Source organism: Yarrowia lipolytica, chromosome 1F, assembly GCF_001761485.1.
Source record: "Yarrowia lipolytica chromosome 1F, complete sequence".
NCBI classification, from domain to species: domain Eukaryota; kingdom Fungi; phylum Ascomycota; class Dipodascomycetes; order Dipodascales; genus Yarrowia; species Yarrowia lipolytica.
Window position 1 is genome coordinate 2,453,061 of NC_090775.1, and position 17,093 is coordinate 2,470,153.

At 50.0% G+C, this 17,093-nt stretch overlaps 7 protein-coding genes across 7 annotated transcripts; 3 read left to right on the forward strand and 4 right to left on the reverse strand.

The window, feature by feature from the left end:
- Positions 1-3,371: 3,371 nt before the first annotated feature.
- Positions 3,372-4,574, forward strand: YALI1_F24564g (uncharacterized protein; the record flags this gene model as incomplete). Its single annotated transcript, XM_505579.3, has 1 exon — positions 3,372-4,574. One exon carries the CDS (start codon positions 3,372-3,374, stop codon positions 4,572-4,574), a length of 1,203 nt encoding a protein of 400 aa, XP_505579.3.
- Positions 4,575-4,625: 51 nt separating this feature from the next.
- YALI1_F24578g (uncharacterized protein) lies at positions 4,626-4,888 on the reverse strand (the record flags this gene model as incomplete). The annotated part of the gene is made up of 2 exons (XM_068283435.1): positions 4,626-4,779; positions 4,824-4,888. The coding sequence occupies 2 exons, from the start codon at positions 4,886-4,888 to the stop codon at positions 4,626-4,628; spliced, it is 219 nt and encodes a 72-aa protein (XP_068139536.1).
- Positions 4,889-8,472: 3,584 nt separating this feature from the next.
- Positions 8,473-8,732, forward strand: YALI1_F24615g (uncharacterized protein; the record flags this gene model as incomplete). Its single annotated transcript, XM_068283436.1, has 2 exons — positions 8,473-8,567; positions 8,618-8,732. The coding sequence occupies 2 exons, from the start codon at positions 8,473-8,475 to the stop codon at positions 8,730-8,732; spliced, it is 210 nt and encodes a 69-aa protein (XP_068139537.1).
- A 725-nt stretch (positions 8,733-9,457) lies between these two features.
- Positions 9,458-10,528, reverse strand: YALI1_F24635g (uncharacterized protein; the record flags this gene model as incomplete). Its single annotated transcript, XM_505580.3, has 1 exon — positions 9,458-10,528. The coding sequence occupies one exon, from the start codon at positions 10,526-10,528 to the stop codon at positions 9,458-9,460; it is 1,071 nt and encodes a 356-aa protein (XP_505580.1).
- Positions 10,529-11,709: 1,181 nt separating this feature from the next.
- Positions 11,710-12,065, reverse strand: YALI1_F24649g (uncharacterized protein; the record flags this gene model as incomplete). Its single annotated transcript, XM_068283437.1, has 2 exons — positions 11,710-11,912; positions 11,957-12,065. 2 exons carry the CDS (start codon positions 12,063-12,065, stop codon positions 11,710-11,712), a joined length of 312 nt encoding a protein of 103 aa, XP_068139538.1.
- A 1,624-nt stretch (positions 12,066-13,689) lies between these two features.
- On the forward strand, positions 13,690-15,762 carry YALI1_F24667g (uncharacterized protein; the record flags this gene model as incomplete). Its single annotated transcript, XM_505581.3, has 1 exon — positions 13,690-15,762. The coding sequence occupies one exon, from the start codon at positions 13,690-13,692 to the stop codon at positions 15,760-15,762; it is 2,073 nt and encodes a 690-aa protein (XP_505581.3).
- A 512-nt stretch (positions 15,763-16,274) lies between these two features.
- Positions 16,275-16,931, reverse strand: YALI1_F24699g (uncharacterized protein; the record flags this gene model as incomplete). The annotated part of the gene is made up of 1 exon (XM_505582.3): positions 16,275-16,931. The coding sequence occupies one exon, from the start codon at positions 16,929-16,931 to the stop codon at positions 16,275-16,277; it is 657 nt and encodes a 218-aa protein (XP_505582.3).
- Positions 16,932-17,093: the final 162 nt, after the last annotated feature.

Consider the following 17,093-nt stretch of genomic DNA (forward strand, 5'->3'; position numbering starts at 1 on the left):
CAGTTCATTTCAGAGACTCACACCAAGATGAAGAGGAGAAACTGTAACCGACTTCTCCCCACTTTATGGGTGGAAATAGACACGGGGAAAAGACGGGGAGAGACAGGGAGAGATGGGGAAGGAGCGGAGATGGGCAAGTCGTGGTCGACTATGCCAGACCATGTGTTCATGACGCGCTTGACATGTCAAATTTTTGACACAGACTAACGGTCTCTGCAGCTGTCATCAGCCAGGGGTTCAGTCCGTGGATATATCGGTGGCAAAACCACGCACACTTTATTTTGGGCGAATCTACGCGGATATTCCTGCACTTGAGCGGTGGAAACAGCCATTCTTGAACCACATGGACCTTTCCAAGAGAATCTTCCGACACACTGGCATTGAGCTGATCTTGGCTGAGATGCGCCCTAACCACTAGTCGTGGATATACACTTTCTGACACTGGTCCCCAGCAACGGCGAGGTACTACTGCGATGCCTGGAGACATTTGACTGGTGCTACGTGCCTGCTACTTGTACTGTATACATGCGGCACGGGGCATCGATGCTTCTCGCTTAACGAAACCCGCCAGAATACGACGATGGCTGCAAAGCTGCACAGTGCATCTGAAAGCTGGCTTAGTCTCGGTTGTCGGGGGGGCCATATGCAGGTTCTTGGCAACGAGATTGGTGCGTAGAGGCCCAAGTCCACTCTCTCCAACTTGCGAGCGACTTGTTGGGTCACATGTTGAGTGACAATCGTTCATATATCCAAGGGAAGCTTATGTCTGGAGAAGGTATAGTGTCGGTACCGTCCAACTGATGGCAAGGTTTCGCTACAGTGTCAACAGAAGAGCATGTCTGTTGTCTTCTGGAGAAGGGTCATGTGTTGAGCGACAAAACAAAGATAGGAGGAGTATGAAACCTAACTTTCTCATGACATGCTCTAGCCCCCCTCCAACCACTTCATATTTGCCAGTCCCTTTTTCCATTTAGTTTTTATTTGTGCGCTTACATTGCCTTTCTGTCTCGTCACTTCTTACCCTCTCTTATTGCAAGGTTGTGTTTGAAAGTCTGATTGAATGAAGGGAAATGCAGAAACAAACGCCATTGACAAGGACTGGCCGAACTTTGAATGTCGTATCCTTGCAACTTGACTTCTCAACAGACGGTAAAACTCTTCCGAAACTCGTCATGTATATGCCATCTATGAATGTCGCTGGGTTTTCAGACTTTGCACGAGCTTGTCATCTGGCAGACTGTGAAACTCCATGTGGTTCAGTCTGAGGAGAGCACTACTCTACTCATCCTCGCGGTCTCTCCACCCTTTGCTACAAGTCCATTGTTGGAGACAATCAAGTGTAATCTAGTCCGTCCCTCACACATCTTCATTGTCTGATTGTCTGATTGTCTGATTGTCTGCCACGCTGGATGCTCATCTCTGCCCACAGCCTCAATCATTCTTTCAACGCAACACTCACAGTTAAGGCCCTCTAAGCTCGTGTCTTTCCAGTTTTGGTTATCTTTCTCGCATCTCGCCTTCCCTGAAGCTTCAGGCAATGGCTGCTTGAAGTCTCGTTGGTTCAGTTTCAGGGCTCTCATCTCATTCACTGAGCAGAGCTGAAGCGGGATAGACAGGAAAGAGAATGGATGTATGAGTACGAGTACAAGTATGGACTGTACTTGGTTGACCTTCTCGAAAGGGGAGTCAGTGTACCCAGACATCTACGAAGACTTCCATGTTGCATATGAAGATGCCCAGAAAGGCAATAGCTCTGCGAGACCCCGAAATATGCTGTAGAAGCCAGCAGCCACAAGTGTGGAGCTATTGCGCTGTTGTTTGGGTTCTTGCAGGGAACCTCATTGATTCTCATACCTTGATAAGCCGAAGAATAATCACCCTCCCTCCCTCGGTATACCGTAGATTCTGTCAGCTGGACCGGGTCCCTTGTTGCATCTGGACTACAGCTATACATTTCATTTTCAGTCGCTATTAAAGGCTCTTTCTGAGGGTGGGGCTGTAGGAGGTCTATGATGGTTGCGCAGTAGCGGCAGCTTGTTGGACTAGTCAAAACTGTGAGATCGCACTAAAAGAAACAATAATTAGTACTCTCTAAGGACGCGACCATGTATTGGTGCGATGAGCCTAGAGAATGGCTCTTATGCGGTCCCTGAGCCTGGGAAAAAGTGGTGGCTCGTACGCAGGGAGACAGTTCGGAAGACGGAAGTGGTGCGGGTAGCTCCAGGGGTCCCGACTATCCCGGGAGCCCCTCTACACAGAGTTTGTCTTGGTTTCTTTTCGCTCTTTTCTTCACCGCGGTTGTTTCTTTTTCTTTCGTTTTCGTTTTCGTTTTCGTTTCCGTTTTCATTTTCTGCGCTTTGTGCATCTTTTTGTGTGTCGCCATGGATAATGGCTTTGGTGGGTTTTTCTGCTGTTTCTGTGTCCACGCTTTTTTCTTGTCCCCCATAATAATAGACTTTTGATAGTCGGACGTGCAGGAAAGACGAAGTCACAAAGATTGTCTGATTCCAGTTTGCTGCATCCACAAATAGAGTTTCGATCAGAAAATAGTGTTATTGTGATGTGATCGAAATTCGCAGAAAAAAAAAGAGAGCGCCTGGAGAGGGTGTTGGAAAACCTAGCTGCTGGTTTCGCTGGACCAGACGGTCTGTGGAGTCAAAAGAAAACAAAAATAACACAGAAGTGGGCGTCCTCAGGGAGATGGGTCTGTGGGGAATATCTTTCCAATCACATGGAATAGACTAATGGTGGTGGTGAATGTAGTATGGTAGCTCTAACTACTTTAGCACAGCGAGGACATCGAACTTTTGGTGGCAGCTTCAGGTGAGCATGTTTTTTTGTGTTTTTTTTCTTCTTCTTTCTGTGACACCGCCATTGTCGACCCCACAGCAGCAGCAGCAGCAGCAGCAGGTGGACGGGCACTGATTGGTGCTCTGCGGGAGTAGGAGACGTGGTGTCTTGGTTGGAAAGTCAGGCTGTCAAAGAGGTTACAACAGACAAAGGGAAGAACCCTAACCCAAAATATTTAGCTCTCATGCGGACGATCTGTCGCCTTGGCAAATTTGAGTTTTAATGAAATTGCCCTTTGAATGCATGAATGCCAAAACGAACCTAAAAATCCCAAACAAAGAAACGTGCACCAGAAGAGCATTCGCTAAGGTCAGGTCTGGTGGTTTATAAAGACGGCCCATGTCGTTCCAAAAGTTCCGATTGTAACTACCAACTCCAGTCTCAGCAAATAGAAGATCATCACCTCCGTTTTGACTCCTTTTCCCATCTTTCCCATCCCCTCTCAGACTTACACTTAAGTCGTCTCTCCAAAACTCACCCCAACACCCACCTCCCCTCCAATCATCCTCCAAACAGACAAAATGCAACCCTCTATGGTTGACGAAACAGTGAATTATGTCAATGCCAGCCTGGGCCTTGACATCGGAGCCTCTCCTGCCCTTGCAGACGCCTCCGCCTCCTCTAACACCTCCGTGCCCAAGTCTATCTTTGTGGAGACCCACCGACCCCGAAGAGCTTCCATTTCTTCCGGTCACATTGCCAAGGCTACTGCTGCCGTTGCCGCCCTCCAGGAGCAGCAGAAGCAGCGACACAGCAGTCACCGAAGCGAGTCTGAGCACACTCGACTCGTTGAGGGCGCCTGTCGACACATTGCCGAGGCCGCCGCTCAGGCAGCTGTTGCCGCCGTAAAGGACAACGACGTCCAGATCGAGGAAGACTCTCGACGAAAGGTTGTGAAGATCCAGCGAAAGCGACGACGAGGTGGTATCCTGGGCTTCAAGGAGCTTGCAGCCAAGTCGGGTCTGTCTCCCTGGCACTTCCACCGAGTCTTCCGATCCATCACCGGCCTGACTCCCAAGGCTTATGGTGATGCTTGTTGGAAGGCTGTTACCAACAAGCTGTCTGACCCGGAGCTGCTCACCAACATCAAGGAAGAGCACGGTGTGTCCACCAAGACTGAAATGGAGCCTCCTAAAGAGAACCACTCCGCCTCGGTCACCCCCCAGCACACCCCTACCATGGCCCAGTCACTGCCTACGCCTTCCTACCCCTTTGAGCCTGTGACTCCGTTCGAGGCAGCCCCGGCTATGACTTCCAACCCTATGCCTCAATTTGATAACACTCCTTTCGAGTCTATGTCTTACGAGCCTCCTTTTGAGACGTGCTCCTCCATGACTTCTCCCGAATCTACTATGTCCTTTGATGTTCCTTTCATGTCACCTCTGGCCAACAATGCCACTCTGACAGCGCCTGCATCCGCAGTTTTTAACACCCAACAGCAGTACTACTACGACTGGTACCAGATGCCCTCCGAGGTGCCTAACATGCCCATCGGCACTCCGACAACACAGCCTTCTTTCACCCTTGACATTCCTGATAATATGTCTGATTCTACTGCCACACAGCCCATGTCTTGCCACTCGGCATCGTCGGCATCTTCTCTTTTGGACTCGGTTCACACTCCAGGTGAAGAGTTCAAAGATGAGATGGCTTCTTGGATTGATACCAAAGACACCTTCACCGTTGACCAGAACCCCTCTTATGTCGACATGGGCTTCCAGTAAGCTGGCACTTACTGAACCATTTATTTATTGAATCTACTCACCCTCTATTGTCTACCTAAAACAACTAACCCCCTTCCCTCCTCTCCTCCGGATGCCCCGATGTTGATCATCAATTTCTATTGATTTTACAATGCTCCTTTTTTTGTCGCTGCAGCTTTGAAAGCCGGCACACTTGTTGATCACAACCAGTCCGATTCTTCTTCCACTATTGTTTGATATCTGTTTCTTGCCCATCCATCTGTGCAGAACAGTTCACAATCACGTTTCCAATCACCATCTTTCGCCACATGTTTCACCACCCTTTTTTCGAACATTCTTGCTGCTTGCGAGGAATGCTTCTCATTCTGATCTTTGTACTTTTTTATTTTATTTATTTCGGACGACGTTTGTTTTATCATGTTTTTCTTTCCTCTTTTTCTTTTCCCCCACAAAAAACCTTTGGGCAGCGACACCACTGTAGACACTTGTATGCTAACCATCTTTACTCCCTTCTCTAGATCCCCGATTCTCGAACAGCTCCGAACCCATGCGAAGAGTCCGATTCCACTCAGTCCACTCCAATCTTCAGTCAGCCCACTTCCACCACCGACCATGGTTGCCCTCTCTACGCCTCACTGCGTCTTTTTACGCCTTCCCACTCCTCCTCGCTCCTCCCACGTCGCCGCCTTTACGTTTGTTTCGCCACCGAAAGATACCCCTTCCTCTTCTTCATGTTCATTTTTTTGACTGCCTCTGAAACACTTCACGTGTGGACGGGTGACCGTTTCCGGTAAGCTTCTGCTGCTGGATAACTTTAACTGATCTATATATTGAAATTCCACCTTTTTGTTATTTAGCGGAAATCCCCGCTCCTTGGATGTTTTTTTGTTGTTGTGCAACTAACTACAGGACTCTTAGCCACGGTGCTTCTCTGCTTTGCTTGGGGACCGCGGCTACGTGTCTTCTTTCCTTTCTTTGTCAAGACAGTCTTGGCTTTTCCGCGACACCCACATTTTTTTCGCCTCTTTTTCAGCTCGCCTCTTTTTCAGCTCGCTTCTTTTCTCGCCAATCTCGCCCCCTCGTACTCATACAGTACATTACTGTGCTACGACTTGTATCGTACGGACTTAAGTGTACACCCCATCCCCTCGTGCAGAGTGCAGAAACAGCCTGAAATGTTATTTAACCGAGCTCTTCGTTTGATAGGTCAGTGACGCCGCCTTACTGCGCTGGGGCATAGAGTTGAGATCAAAGAGTTCGTCTTGAGAGCTTGTATTTTCGAAAGGGTTTGCCGAAAAGCCGCCACTGCATTCCAACAACTTTCTAACCAATATATAATGTTTGATCTTGTAGAAAATGGTGCTTTGTATACTGTAGCCGTCTCCCGGACTCCTTGAACACCTGTAGCGAGTCTAGGCACGCTCTAATGTGGCTTCGGAATAATACTCGGAATAACCGTCCTTCAAAGGAGACCAGAGGCATATCTACACTTGGTTAAAGCTGGACAAAACTTACCCAAAACAAGCGCTCAGGATGTACAAGTCGTAGAGTTTTAGATGATACAACAATGTAACATACGTCTCCAGGAGCACTTTGCGGTCATGATGCGTTTCCACCGTCAAACAAGGCCAAATACGTCCTGGGTACGGCACTGCTTTGGAGGTCAGATGCACGTGCATTGCAGTACGCCCAAACAAGCGGTTGTCTCTGCGCGGTTGCGTCAACATATGTACGAACAGCTTCCGTCCCCAATGCATGGGAGTGTAAAAGCCCTACAGAAGCGGCTTGTACAACGTTGACACATTGACACATTGACACTAGCGTGGAGGTTGTTGTATCAATCAATAGCTGGAGTGCAGGCGGTTGCGGGGCTCAAGTCCTCATGCCCACGGGAGCTTTTCTGGCTCCACAGTTGCCGTTAAACTATTTCCCATTCTCTCGACGCCCATACAGGCACTTTTCGTTTCCGTATAGCAACCTGGGTTGAAAAACCAATGTCTGTACCGTACCTCCAAGTTGTTGCCTCGAAAGCACACGCAAGGTTAACCACCGCAGTAGTCTGCAGTATCGGCTCTAGGTCGGCACTAGCGCTAGTGCGAGGCCAGCATCGCTAGATGAAGTATCGGAGCCTAAAGGGCCGCCCTGTCATCGTGCCCCACGCAGCGGCCTGGTGCAGTAGTGCCTTCTCATGCGCCTAGTAATGAATGCGGCTAGTAATGGAATGGTGCCTTAAATCAGAAGTGCGGGTGCGTCCTTGAGTCACCTGTCCGTTGCAGATGGTCTTCTCCTCCTCCGACTCCGGATACGGTTCAACACGAGCTTAGAGCGGAACCATCATGCCGAATCCCCTCACCTTTGGCTTTGGTCTGCGCCTTTGATGGGCTCGTAAAACGCTATTCCCGCCTGGAGAGGACAACGAAAAGTCTACATCCGCGATGCACAAAACATGAGTGGGCTGTGACGATCTCCGACATCACAGACTTTTGGGACTGCACGTAGCAGGACGCTCAAAGTAAAAAAGACGCAATGACTACCCAATCCGGCTCTTCCGTGCAAATCTCAGACCTCCTGTAGCTGTAATGTATGTAGCCCACAAAAGGCCCTCCCAACAAGACGAAGAGGATCACACAAGTCCTATAGCTTCTTGGTTGAATAGACATAACATGTGCAAGGTCAAACGAAACCAGAGAGACGGCGGGATAAGTGGGTCCCTTAAGTCTAGGGGTCTGCAGGCCAAGCAGTATACGGCTCTGGCCCATCTCTCGTACGATGGCGTCACTGTGGACTTTGCAGCCACACTGTGGGTATGGGTACATTCCTGTCCCCGGGTACCAGTACATACTGTAAGGTACTCGTACCAGCATGAGTAGTTACCGGTATAGTACAAGCAACCTGGCAACCATTACCGCCACTTTGTCTTGTTCCAGCAGTTTTATGATTCACGGATAACTTTTTATTGATATTAAAAGTCTCCGGAGCTCAGGGCCCCTTGCCAACAATGCTGGAAATAAACCCCGCAGTCTCTTGTCTCATACCGCAGACGCACACCTGCAAAGCGGCCTTGAGCGATGGAACTCGGTAACGAACAATGGTTTTATATATATTTCGGCTGATAATGTATTTGACTGCTTTTGAGCCCGTGCTTGGCCAAATGAAATCATAATCTGACTTTATAGAACCTCTTCTCCTCGCTCGCTAAAGCGCCCTTGTTCAGAAACAGTCTTCCAAAGGGCGGAGATGATGGAGTACATTCGAGGTACAGGTGGGGTATTTGCACCAACCAATGTCATCACCGTATGTACTCGTACTCGTATAACTCCTCCTTGGATCGACCAGTGTCATCACCAGATAGACACCTCAGATGAGCGCCAGCCTTGGAGAGACACACACTAACGACAGCCCTCTTCTCGTCATGTTTTCTTTTTCCCCCGCAAGAACTGCTTTTTCCGACGCAACTCCGCCAGATATGGGGGTTAAATTCTACCCACCTCCACATGGAAATCTACTCCTCAGAACAAACCTACACATGTTGAGAGCTCAGTGTGGGCATCTTGCCAGTCTCACATAATAGAAGGCCAAATGAGTTGCTGTGGAAGTCGACCATGCTTGCTTTGAGACAGATTGCCGCCAGGAACGAAAAGTGGATGATATGTGAATACAGCGGTTTTTGTCAGGGAGAGATAAGCTCCTGGTGGAGACCCGGCGACAAGACATGGCCTGTGTGTACAGTGGAAGCTACAGTATCTTCTAAAACATGTACAGTATGGAGAGTGTCTTAGTTTTAGTGCAACTCCCATGCCAGTAGCATCCCATGATGTTACCCCAATCGCATGATACACTTGTGCTTCACAGTGTCTCATGAATCATTATTACCGAAGCATCCAAGTGCTTTTTGAGCTCTAAACCCTGGCGATAGACAATGGACAAAAGCACCGACTCGCCCCAGCAACTCGTAAAATATCCCGGGACCTTAACTGTGTCTTGGACATGTGATGGTTCAGCTGGAGGAGAGCTGTGATGTGCTTTTTAGGTCAACATTCGAGGGAAAAAGCAATATCACGGAGATGTTTTCACGGATTGGACGTGGATCTCCGGCGGTCTCGGAGTGACAAAGTGTTTGATTCAATTGAGTACATAAAGGATCATAATCATATGACGGAAGGAACTGTGGAAAACTAAAGAATTGTCTCGGTTCAAAATGTAACACTTGTATGTCGTCTTGTTAGAGACTCCAGATAAGAGTGTGTCAAGGTGAGCACAGTCTGAAGTGATGGTCGAGGGAGTCAAAGATATTCGCTGGTTGTTCCAGGCAGTCCAAAGTGACGCCTGTTTGTTCCATATCTCATTAACAGTCCAGAAGTGCTACAGCCAAGTCTTTGGTGCTCGTATGTCCTCTGAGGCATGCCTGTTAGGATGCTACTATTGATCTACAAGCGTGAAACCGTCGGGATGTACTGTATCTAGACTAAAGATCTCATTTTGTAAGAGTACAGCAGTTTCAGCTTCTGTAAATAACCGAGTGTATCTACTTTTCCGTCACTATCGTGGAGACAAGATAGGACGCAACCTGCGCTACCAGACAGAACATAATCAGACCCCGTATGTCGACTCGTGTGAGACAATAGTAATGACTAAGACTATATTCCCTGGGTACTTCTACTAGTAGTGCGTGATGGCCACTCACAATGGTACGAGTACATACGTACATACACTGTCAGTAAAAAGCTCGCTAGGAAGCCCTACAAGCACACCTCACTCTGGTCGGCACAAGTACTCGAACATTTGGATTGTAGCTCGACTCTCGGAAGATACAACGTTGTAACACCCCCGACTATACTGCTCCAACACTATACTGCTCCAACACTTACCATGTTAATCATGCATTGCACTATTGTTTCTATTGTTTACGCATGCCAAACATAAACCATCTGGTCCCATCCAACGGTGGTGATCCATCCAGGATCGCCCCATAACGACCAGTCGCCGCCAATAACGAACTCTGTGTGTCTGTCCATGCATTTCACTTCTGTTCCACCCCGCTGTCGAGCCAGATAGTTGCCTCCAGTGCTAGCGTCCCGCCAAACTCGAGCAGTCATGTCGTAAGAACACGACAGCAGCAAGTCGGCATGATGCGGTGACCACGAAACTCCTCTGACGGGTAGTCTGTGGCCCAGAATCAAGCTCAATGGCTGAACGGGTTGGTTGGCTGCAGGTTGAGTCATTCGGATATCGTAGACCTGAACAGACCGATCAACGCCACCTGTGGCAATCACTGTGGGTCTGTACTTGTTCCAGTCCAGCGACAGAACCTCTGGTGGTCCTCCAGACTCGGTTTGCTGCGTGGAAAACTGTTGCTGGAGAGGCTGGGGTGCTCGAGTGTCCCACACCTTGACCATTCCTGTGGAGTGTGCGGATGCAATAATCGAGTCTGTGTGAGGCGAGAATTTCGCCGAATAAATGCACTCCTGGGCTGCTGCCTGGTTGGGGGCCGTCTGACGGCCAATGTGAGCTGAAGCGTTTGTTCCCTGGGCCGGAGCAGGCTGGCCAAGGGTCATGATGGAGTTTGTACGTTCCGGCGTCCAGATTTTGATTGTAGAGTCCCATGAAGATGTGCAGAAGAGCGCCTTGTTGGCCATGTTCCAGTTGACAGAGAAGACTTCCCGTGTGTGCTCCTTGAACGATACCAGAGGGAAGGCACCGGCCTTGATGTCGAACAGCTTGACTGATCCGTCTCCGCAGGCGGTTGCCACGTGGTTTTCATGTTGCTCGGACCACGCGACATCAAAAATGCCGTCCTGGGTGTCAAACTGGCCTTCGCAGACCATGCGGCCCTCGGGAGAGATGCCCAGAATGAAGAGTTTTCCGTTTCCGACCAGCCCGTAGTTGGCCGCCGTTCCGACCGCAATCTTGTCGTTGAAAAACGGCGAGTAGTTGGCCGCGTAGCCGTTGAATCCCTGTGTTTTGAATCCCAACATGTGTAAAGATGTGATTTGTGTACTAGAGTGTGTAGAGTAGGTGAGTGTGATTGAGTGTCAGTGCTTGTGTTTCGGTTGACTTAACAAGCAATTCCAACAGATTCAATGTCGTCGCCCTTGACAACTACCATTCCAACGTACCGCTGATGGGTACGAACTCCTTTTCTGCTGCGAACCTCGCTGGTGTCAGTGAGAATGAGATTGGCCTCGTTGTCGATGGTGATGAGGCGGCCGAAAAAGGTGCGCTGGTCGTCTTCGGGGCTGCTGTCGCTATCTGGCTTCACGGCGACTCGGAGAGGTTGCGAAATGAACCTGTTGAGCTGAGTCTGGATCGAAGACATTACTTTGGGTGGGGGAATGAGTGAGAAAAAGTTAGGTGTGTGAGTGGGTTAGGGGAGTGCAATCTGGTATCGCAGTGTGGATTGGTGGTGGCGGTGGCGTAGGTCACTTGTCGTGCTGTCGGAGTGTAGGAAGCGGATGCGTACTCTTTTTGGTATCGAGATCACTAGCACAGTAAACCAAAGCTGTCGCTCAAACTTGACTTGCCCTATTTATACTGTAAGATGTGGGAGTGGGTGTGTCTCCCACTGTTGATTGGGTTCACACATTGAGGGGGTGCCTGAAAATTAGACCGGGTCCGGACTGTACGCGGTCATCACGTACAGTACTTGTATAAAACAAAATGTCGTGCTTGTAGGGTGGTTTCTGTGTTACTAAGAGAGAAGAACAAAAAAACACACTTCAATCACTCTCTAGTCTCCCAGAAGTGCTTCCATCTCAAACTCCTAATCAATCTCATCTCACTGTTTCCCAAGGTTAGACTCTCAAGCATCCCAAACCGCCTTGATTTTGAGATGTAGATGTCCCCGTGGCTCGAGGAAGTGATGGTTTAGTGTCGGACGTTGGTGTATTTATATTCTTAACAACCAAACGTCACAACCCCTCTGTCGTTATACTCCTCTTGACAACGCACGTGTGGAGTGGTATGGAGCAGTTCAACCCAGTTATGATTGGTCTTTCGTGCAAGTACCTACTGTACTGAGAAGCTTGGGCTCAATAACTTGGGCACTTATACACACACAAGTAAAGATCTATTTACTTCACGAAACGTGTACAGAAACGTGTACATAACGGGCACATAACGGCTTCTCTCTCTACTCGCACCAATCCTAACCTCATTGTCAGTCCCTCAACCTCGGCTCAGCCATGCTAACGGACGTGCATTGAAGCACTGCAGAATACCATCTGCTTCGGTCATGTATGTACAGTGTGTACGATACTGTAGGTGTTGAATGTGTTTTTTTAAGCTGGGAGCGGTGCGTGTAGTGAGAGAGATGTGCTGTTTTTTCAGCACTCGTGCAGTGAGTAATGTACATCACACGTACTCGTACTCGCACTGGTTGTGAAACAGTAGAAGTTCTATTGTACAGTAGTGTTGAGTTTTGTTAGCTTTAGTTGGACATGCGTTTAGCTTTCGAGACGACAGAAACCGCACCAGAAACCCGAATGGTGAGCATGCTCGCCAAAAGAAAGCCATCGGGCCATTAATGGCATGACTGCGTCCTATATAACATCAAATCACTCACTTAGATTCAACCCAAAGTTGGTTTCGTCTCGACCCACTTTGAATCAAAAGTGACGTCACCTCTCCAACCTTGCACCACCCAGTCAGAAGCGGAGCCTGTCTGAAGATGGGTACAAGATATCGTCCCATCAACAAGACGGATCTGACGGTGTCACCTGTGCGATATAAGTACTCGTACTAGAACCAAGACAAAAACTGCCGCATCTGACCGTCTGTCTCCTCACCGACCTGAAACCCACGGAACCTACTCGACTTCAACCACTAGCTACTCTGAGCGAAAAACCGGCCGCCGTCTCTTGTCTGTATCAAAATGCGGTCTGCGGCTCCCCATGTCTCACTTTTCAAACTGCAAGTGAAGAGCGGCGAGAACGAATGAGGAGCTGTTGGAGGTACGCGGGACTTGTCTGTAGACGGTGTGGAGGACGTAGGGGAAACTATTTGCACCCCGAGCCGTCCAGCATCTCGAATGCCTCCTCGTTGGCTGTCTCAGGTCTATTGGCACGGATCCCAATTTGGAAACACATCACCTTTTTTCATTCAACCCAAAAGGTTATCAGTGAGGCTATTTTTTTGGACGAGACGGGCCTGATCCGAGCCATGGCAGTCATATTCGAGGCATAGCTGTGAAGACATGTACGAGGACAATGCGAAATTTGCATCTGTATCCACATCCGGGCTCTTTGAGAGCAACGCACGCTCAGTATTTCTACACGTACATGCACAATCGTCGACATAAACTACTGTACTCTGAAGATCACCGCAAGCAAATGTCACTAGCTACAGCTACGAGTGAGATACCACCACAGGGACGTGGAATATGCGACTCCGATCCACTCCCGCTAAAACAATGTGTCCAATTATTCCGAAACCTGCTTTTGGACAGCTGATGGCCCGCACGTTGCATCTACTTTTTGCCGCGGCCTACCCCGGCAGCAGCTTGCATTAATCCGTGCTGGGCTGGTGGGATCGGGTCGAATGGGAGTGACCAAGACAAGAGATGCAAACGGGTCCGAGTCTCCGGGTGAATAATGGGGCCATGTGTCGGGTTGGGGCTGACTTGACCTGGATTTGGAGCGGCCAACGAGGCCAAAATCAACGTGAATCGCGCCCACAGAGCCCACAATATCCCTGGGTCGTGTACGTACGATACAATACTAGACCCACTAGCGTCAACTTAAGTCTCGAGTTTGTGCGGGGAAGTCACACCATAGTGCAGAATGACCAAGGAGCGGTACGCACGTTACCAACACTATAAGATCGACTAGTCTGGAAGAGGTGGAAGTGAATAACGAACACAGAGGGGAAATACGATGGAGATATTCCCCTCCCCTGGGCCTGTAGAATATGGCTATGGGTACAGGACGTGCATAGTCCTCGCACTCCACACAAGACCCATCAGGCCCCCAACAGGCAGCCCAAACTTTGAGCCACATAGGTTGAAACTCTACCTGTCAAAGTGACTGTACTTGAACACTGCGAGTTTAGCCTTAATAGTGAGGTTTGTTCCCATTGCTCCGCTATTGACACCACAACCCCCAACTCTTCCTCTTTCTCTCTCGCAACAACCGATTCCAACATGACGAGGGACACACGAAACCACCTGCTGTTCGAGGTCGCCACCGAGGTCGCCAACCGGGTCGGCGGAATCTACTCGGTCATCAAGTCCAAGGCCCCCGTCACCGTCTACGAGTATGGGGACCGGTACCACCTGATTGGACCCCTCAACCGCAAGTCGGCCGACATTGAGGTGGAGGAGATCACCGACGAGTCCCAGATTCCCGAAGCCATCAACAAAACACTAAAGTCCATGGCGGAACGAGGCATCCAGTACGTCTACGGCCGATGGCTCATTGAGGGCGCTCCCCGAGTCATTCTCTTCGACCTGGGCTCCGCCTGGGGCTACCTTCCCGAGTGGAAGAGTGATCTGTGGACTGTGGCCGGTATCCCCGCCCCCGAGGGCGACAAGGAGTCCAACGACGCCGTTGTGTTGGGCTACTTGGTGGCCTGGTTCCTGGGAGAGCTGACCACCCACGAAACCGAGCGGGCCGTCATTGCCCACTTCCACGAGTGGCTGTCCGGTATTGCTCTGCCTCTGTGCAAAAAGCGACGAATCGACTGCACCACCATCTTCACCACACACGCTACTCTGCTGGGCCGATACCTGTGCGCCGGCTCGGTCGACTTCTACAACAACCTGCAGGGCTTCGACGTGGACGCCGAGGCCGGAAAGCGAGGCATCTACCACCGATATTGCATTGAGCGGGCGGCTTCCCACTCGGCCGACGTTTTCACCACCGTGTCGCACATCACCGCCTACGAGTCCGAGCACCTGCTCAAGCGAAAGCCCGACGGTGTGGTGCCCAACGGTCTCAACGTGGTCAAGTTTTCGGCCATGCACGAGTTCCAGAACCTGCATGCCCTGATGAAGGACAAGATCAACCAGTTTGTCAAGGGCCACTTTTACGGTCACCTGGACTTTGATCTCGACGACACTCTGTATACCTTTACTGCCGGCCGATACGAGTACCGAAACAAGGGTGTAGACATGTTCATCGAGTCTCTCGCCCGTCTCAACCACAGATTGAAGAGCGAGAAGTCCACCAAGACCATTGTGGCCTTTATCATCATGCCCGCCCAGACCTCATCATACACAGTGGAGACCCTCAAGGGCCAGGCCGTTATGAAGGCTCTGGAGGACACCGTCAACGAAATCCAGCAGCAGATTGGCCGACGAATGCTCGACCATTGTGCCCGCCACAACAGCCACGACGGAAAGGAGATCCCCGGCCTCGACCAGCTGCTTTCCCCCTCCGACAGAGTGCTGCTCAAGCGACGAGTGTTTGCCCTCAAGCGAGAAACATTCCCTCCCATTGTCACCCACAACATGGTGGACGACTCCACAGACCCCATTCTCAACCAGATCCGACGGGTACAGCTGTTCAACCGGCCCGAGGACCGGGTCAAGATTATCTTCCACCCCGAGTTCCTCAACTCCAACAACCCTATCCTGCCTCTCGACTACGACGACTTTGTGCGAGGCTGTCATCTCGGAGTCTTCCCCTCCTACTACGAGCCTTGGGGATACACCCCCGCCGAGTGCACCGTCATGGGCGTTCCTTCCATCACCACCAACCTCTCTGGTTTCGGCTGCTACATGGAGGATCTCATTGAGAACGCCTCCGACTACGGCATCTACATTGTGGACCGTCGTCTCAAGTCTATTGACGAGAGTGTTGACCAGCTAACCGACTACATGTTTGAGTTCTCCAAGAAGTCGCGACGTCAGCGAATTAACCAGCGAAACCGAACCGAGCGACTGTCCGATCTGCTGGACTGGAAGCGAATGGGCCGAGAGTACATCAAGGCTCGACAGCTGGCTCTTCGACGAGCCTACCCCGACCAGTTTGACCACGAGGAGAACCCCTTCGAAGACGAGGAGCCTCTCAAGCTGACTCGACCTCTATCTGTGCCTGGATCCCCCCGTGACCGAGCCGGTCTCATGACTCCCGGTGATCTTGGATCTCTGGGTGAGATTGGCGAGGGTCTTGACACTGACGATTATGTGGGCTTCCGACTTCCCCAGGATGATGATGACGAGGAGGAGACTAGCTACCCTGCCACTCTCACTCTAGCCGGTAGCAGAAAGTAGGCAGAAGTTGAGTGTTTGAATGTACTACTTGATAGTAGGGAGAAGGAAAAACCTGGTAATTAATATATTGTCATGATAACGATACTCAAGAAGAGGACGAGTGATGCAGCAGTGGAACGAGTAGTTCGATGTGAGGCAAACGTAGCCTGCTAGTTACGTACCGGTATTGGAACCAATACGAAAGTGAAAACGCACACATGTTCAGATGTTCTTGCATCATGAAGTGTCAATATTATCTCACCATGTCTTGAAATAGTACAGTAAGCAGGTTTAGATACTGTTCCATGTTGCATTAATACATCGTCGAGATACAATTATGATATAGAGCTACAGTATGGCTCTGAAAAGACATGTATCGAAAGTAGGATAGAGTCTAAGCACAAGTAACGAGCTCTGCGTTCGATTCATGTCTCAAATTGTATACGCATAGCCATCTATGACTTGCGTCACCGCCGTCGGTTGTCTACTTTCTTGTCTCATTCATTGATGATATAAATAACCTAATCAACATGCTATGTTCTCGCAACCCGCTCCTCCTTCCATCTTTGTGCTCTCTCGTGTCGCAGATGGTATCGTGAGCGAGCCTGTCTGTAGTCGGCCACAAATTGGGCCACGTCGGTGCTATCGGATCCTAGAAACGACTCTCGAAGAATCTCACTAAGCTCGTCCGATTCCACAGCTGAATGGGTCATACTCGACTGTAGAGCTGGACTTGAAAACGGTTGCAGAGCCCGGTACATTTCTGCCTCCAGCTGGACCCATTCTCCTTCCAATTTCTTGCTTGCAGTCACCTTTTCTCCTACTCGTTGACGCAGTTCAGGAAGAGTCTCCTGGTACTGTTCCTTGAGCTTTTGTGCTCGCTGTTCGAGATCTTTGAGCGCGCGCGTCTGTCGGCTGTAGTCTCCGCCGTCCTCGGCCACAATTGAGCCCTTGAGCACGTCCTGAGGCACACTGGAAATGTGCTGGGTGGCCAGCTCATCGAGATGCGACAGTGTGTACGGTGTGGAGTTGCTTTGTGCGGGAACTGGCGTGGCTTCTACGGGTGTGGACGGAGCAGGCGAGGCAGGAGATCCCAGAGCACCTCCTGGCGGTTTCGCTGGGAGCGGCGGTGGTTCCATTATGGTGTATTGTAGTGTTGATAACGAACCTGCGATGACGAAACTTAACATGTGGGGTTGCGCATCTTGCAGTCAATGAGTTGCTAGTCAACTATAGTTTCAAGTAAATAGCCAAGTGAGTTACTTAAAACTGTCGTCAAATGGTCAACGATATGGACGAAGACAGAACTTGATCTGAACTACCAGCGACATATATAGTCGTATAACGTAGTT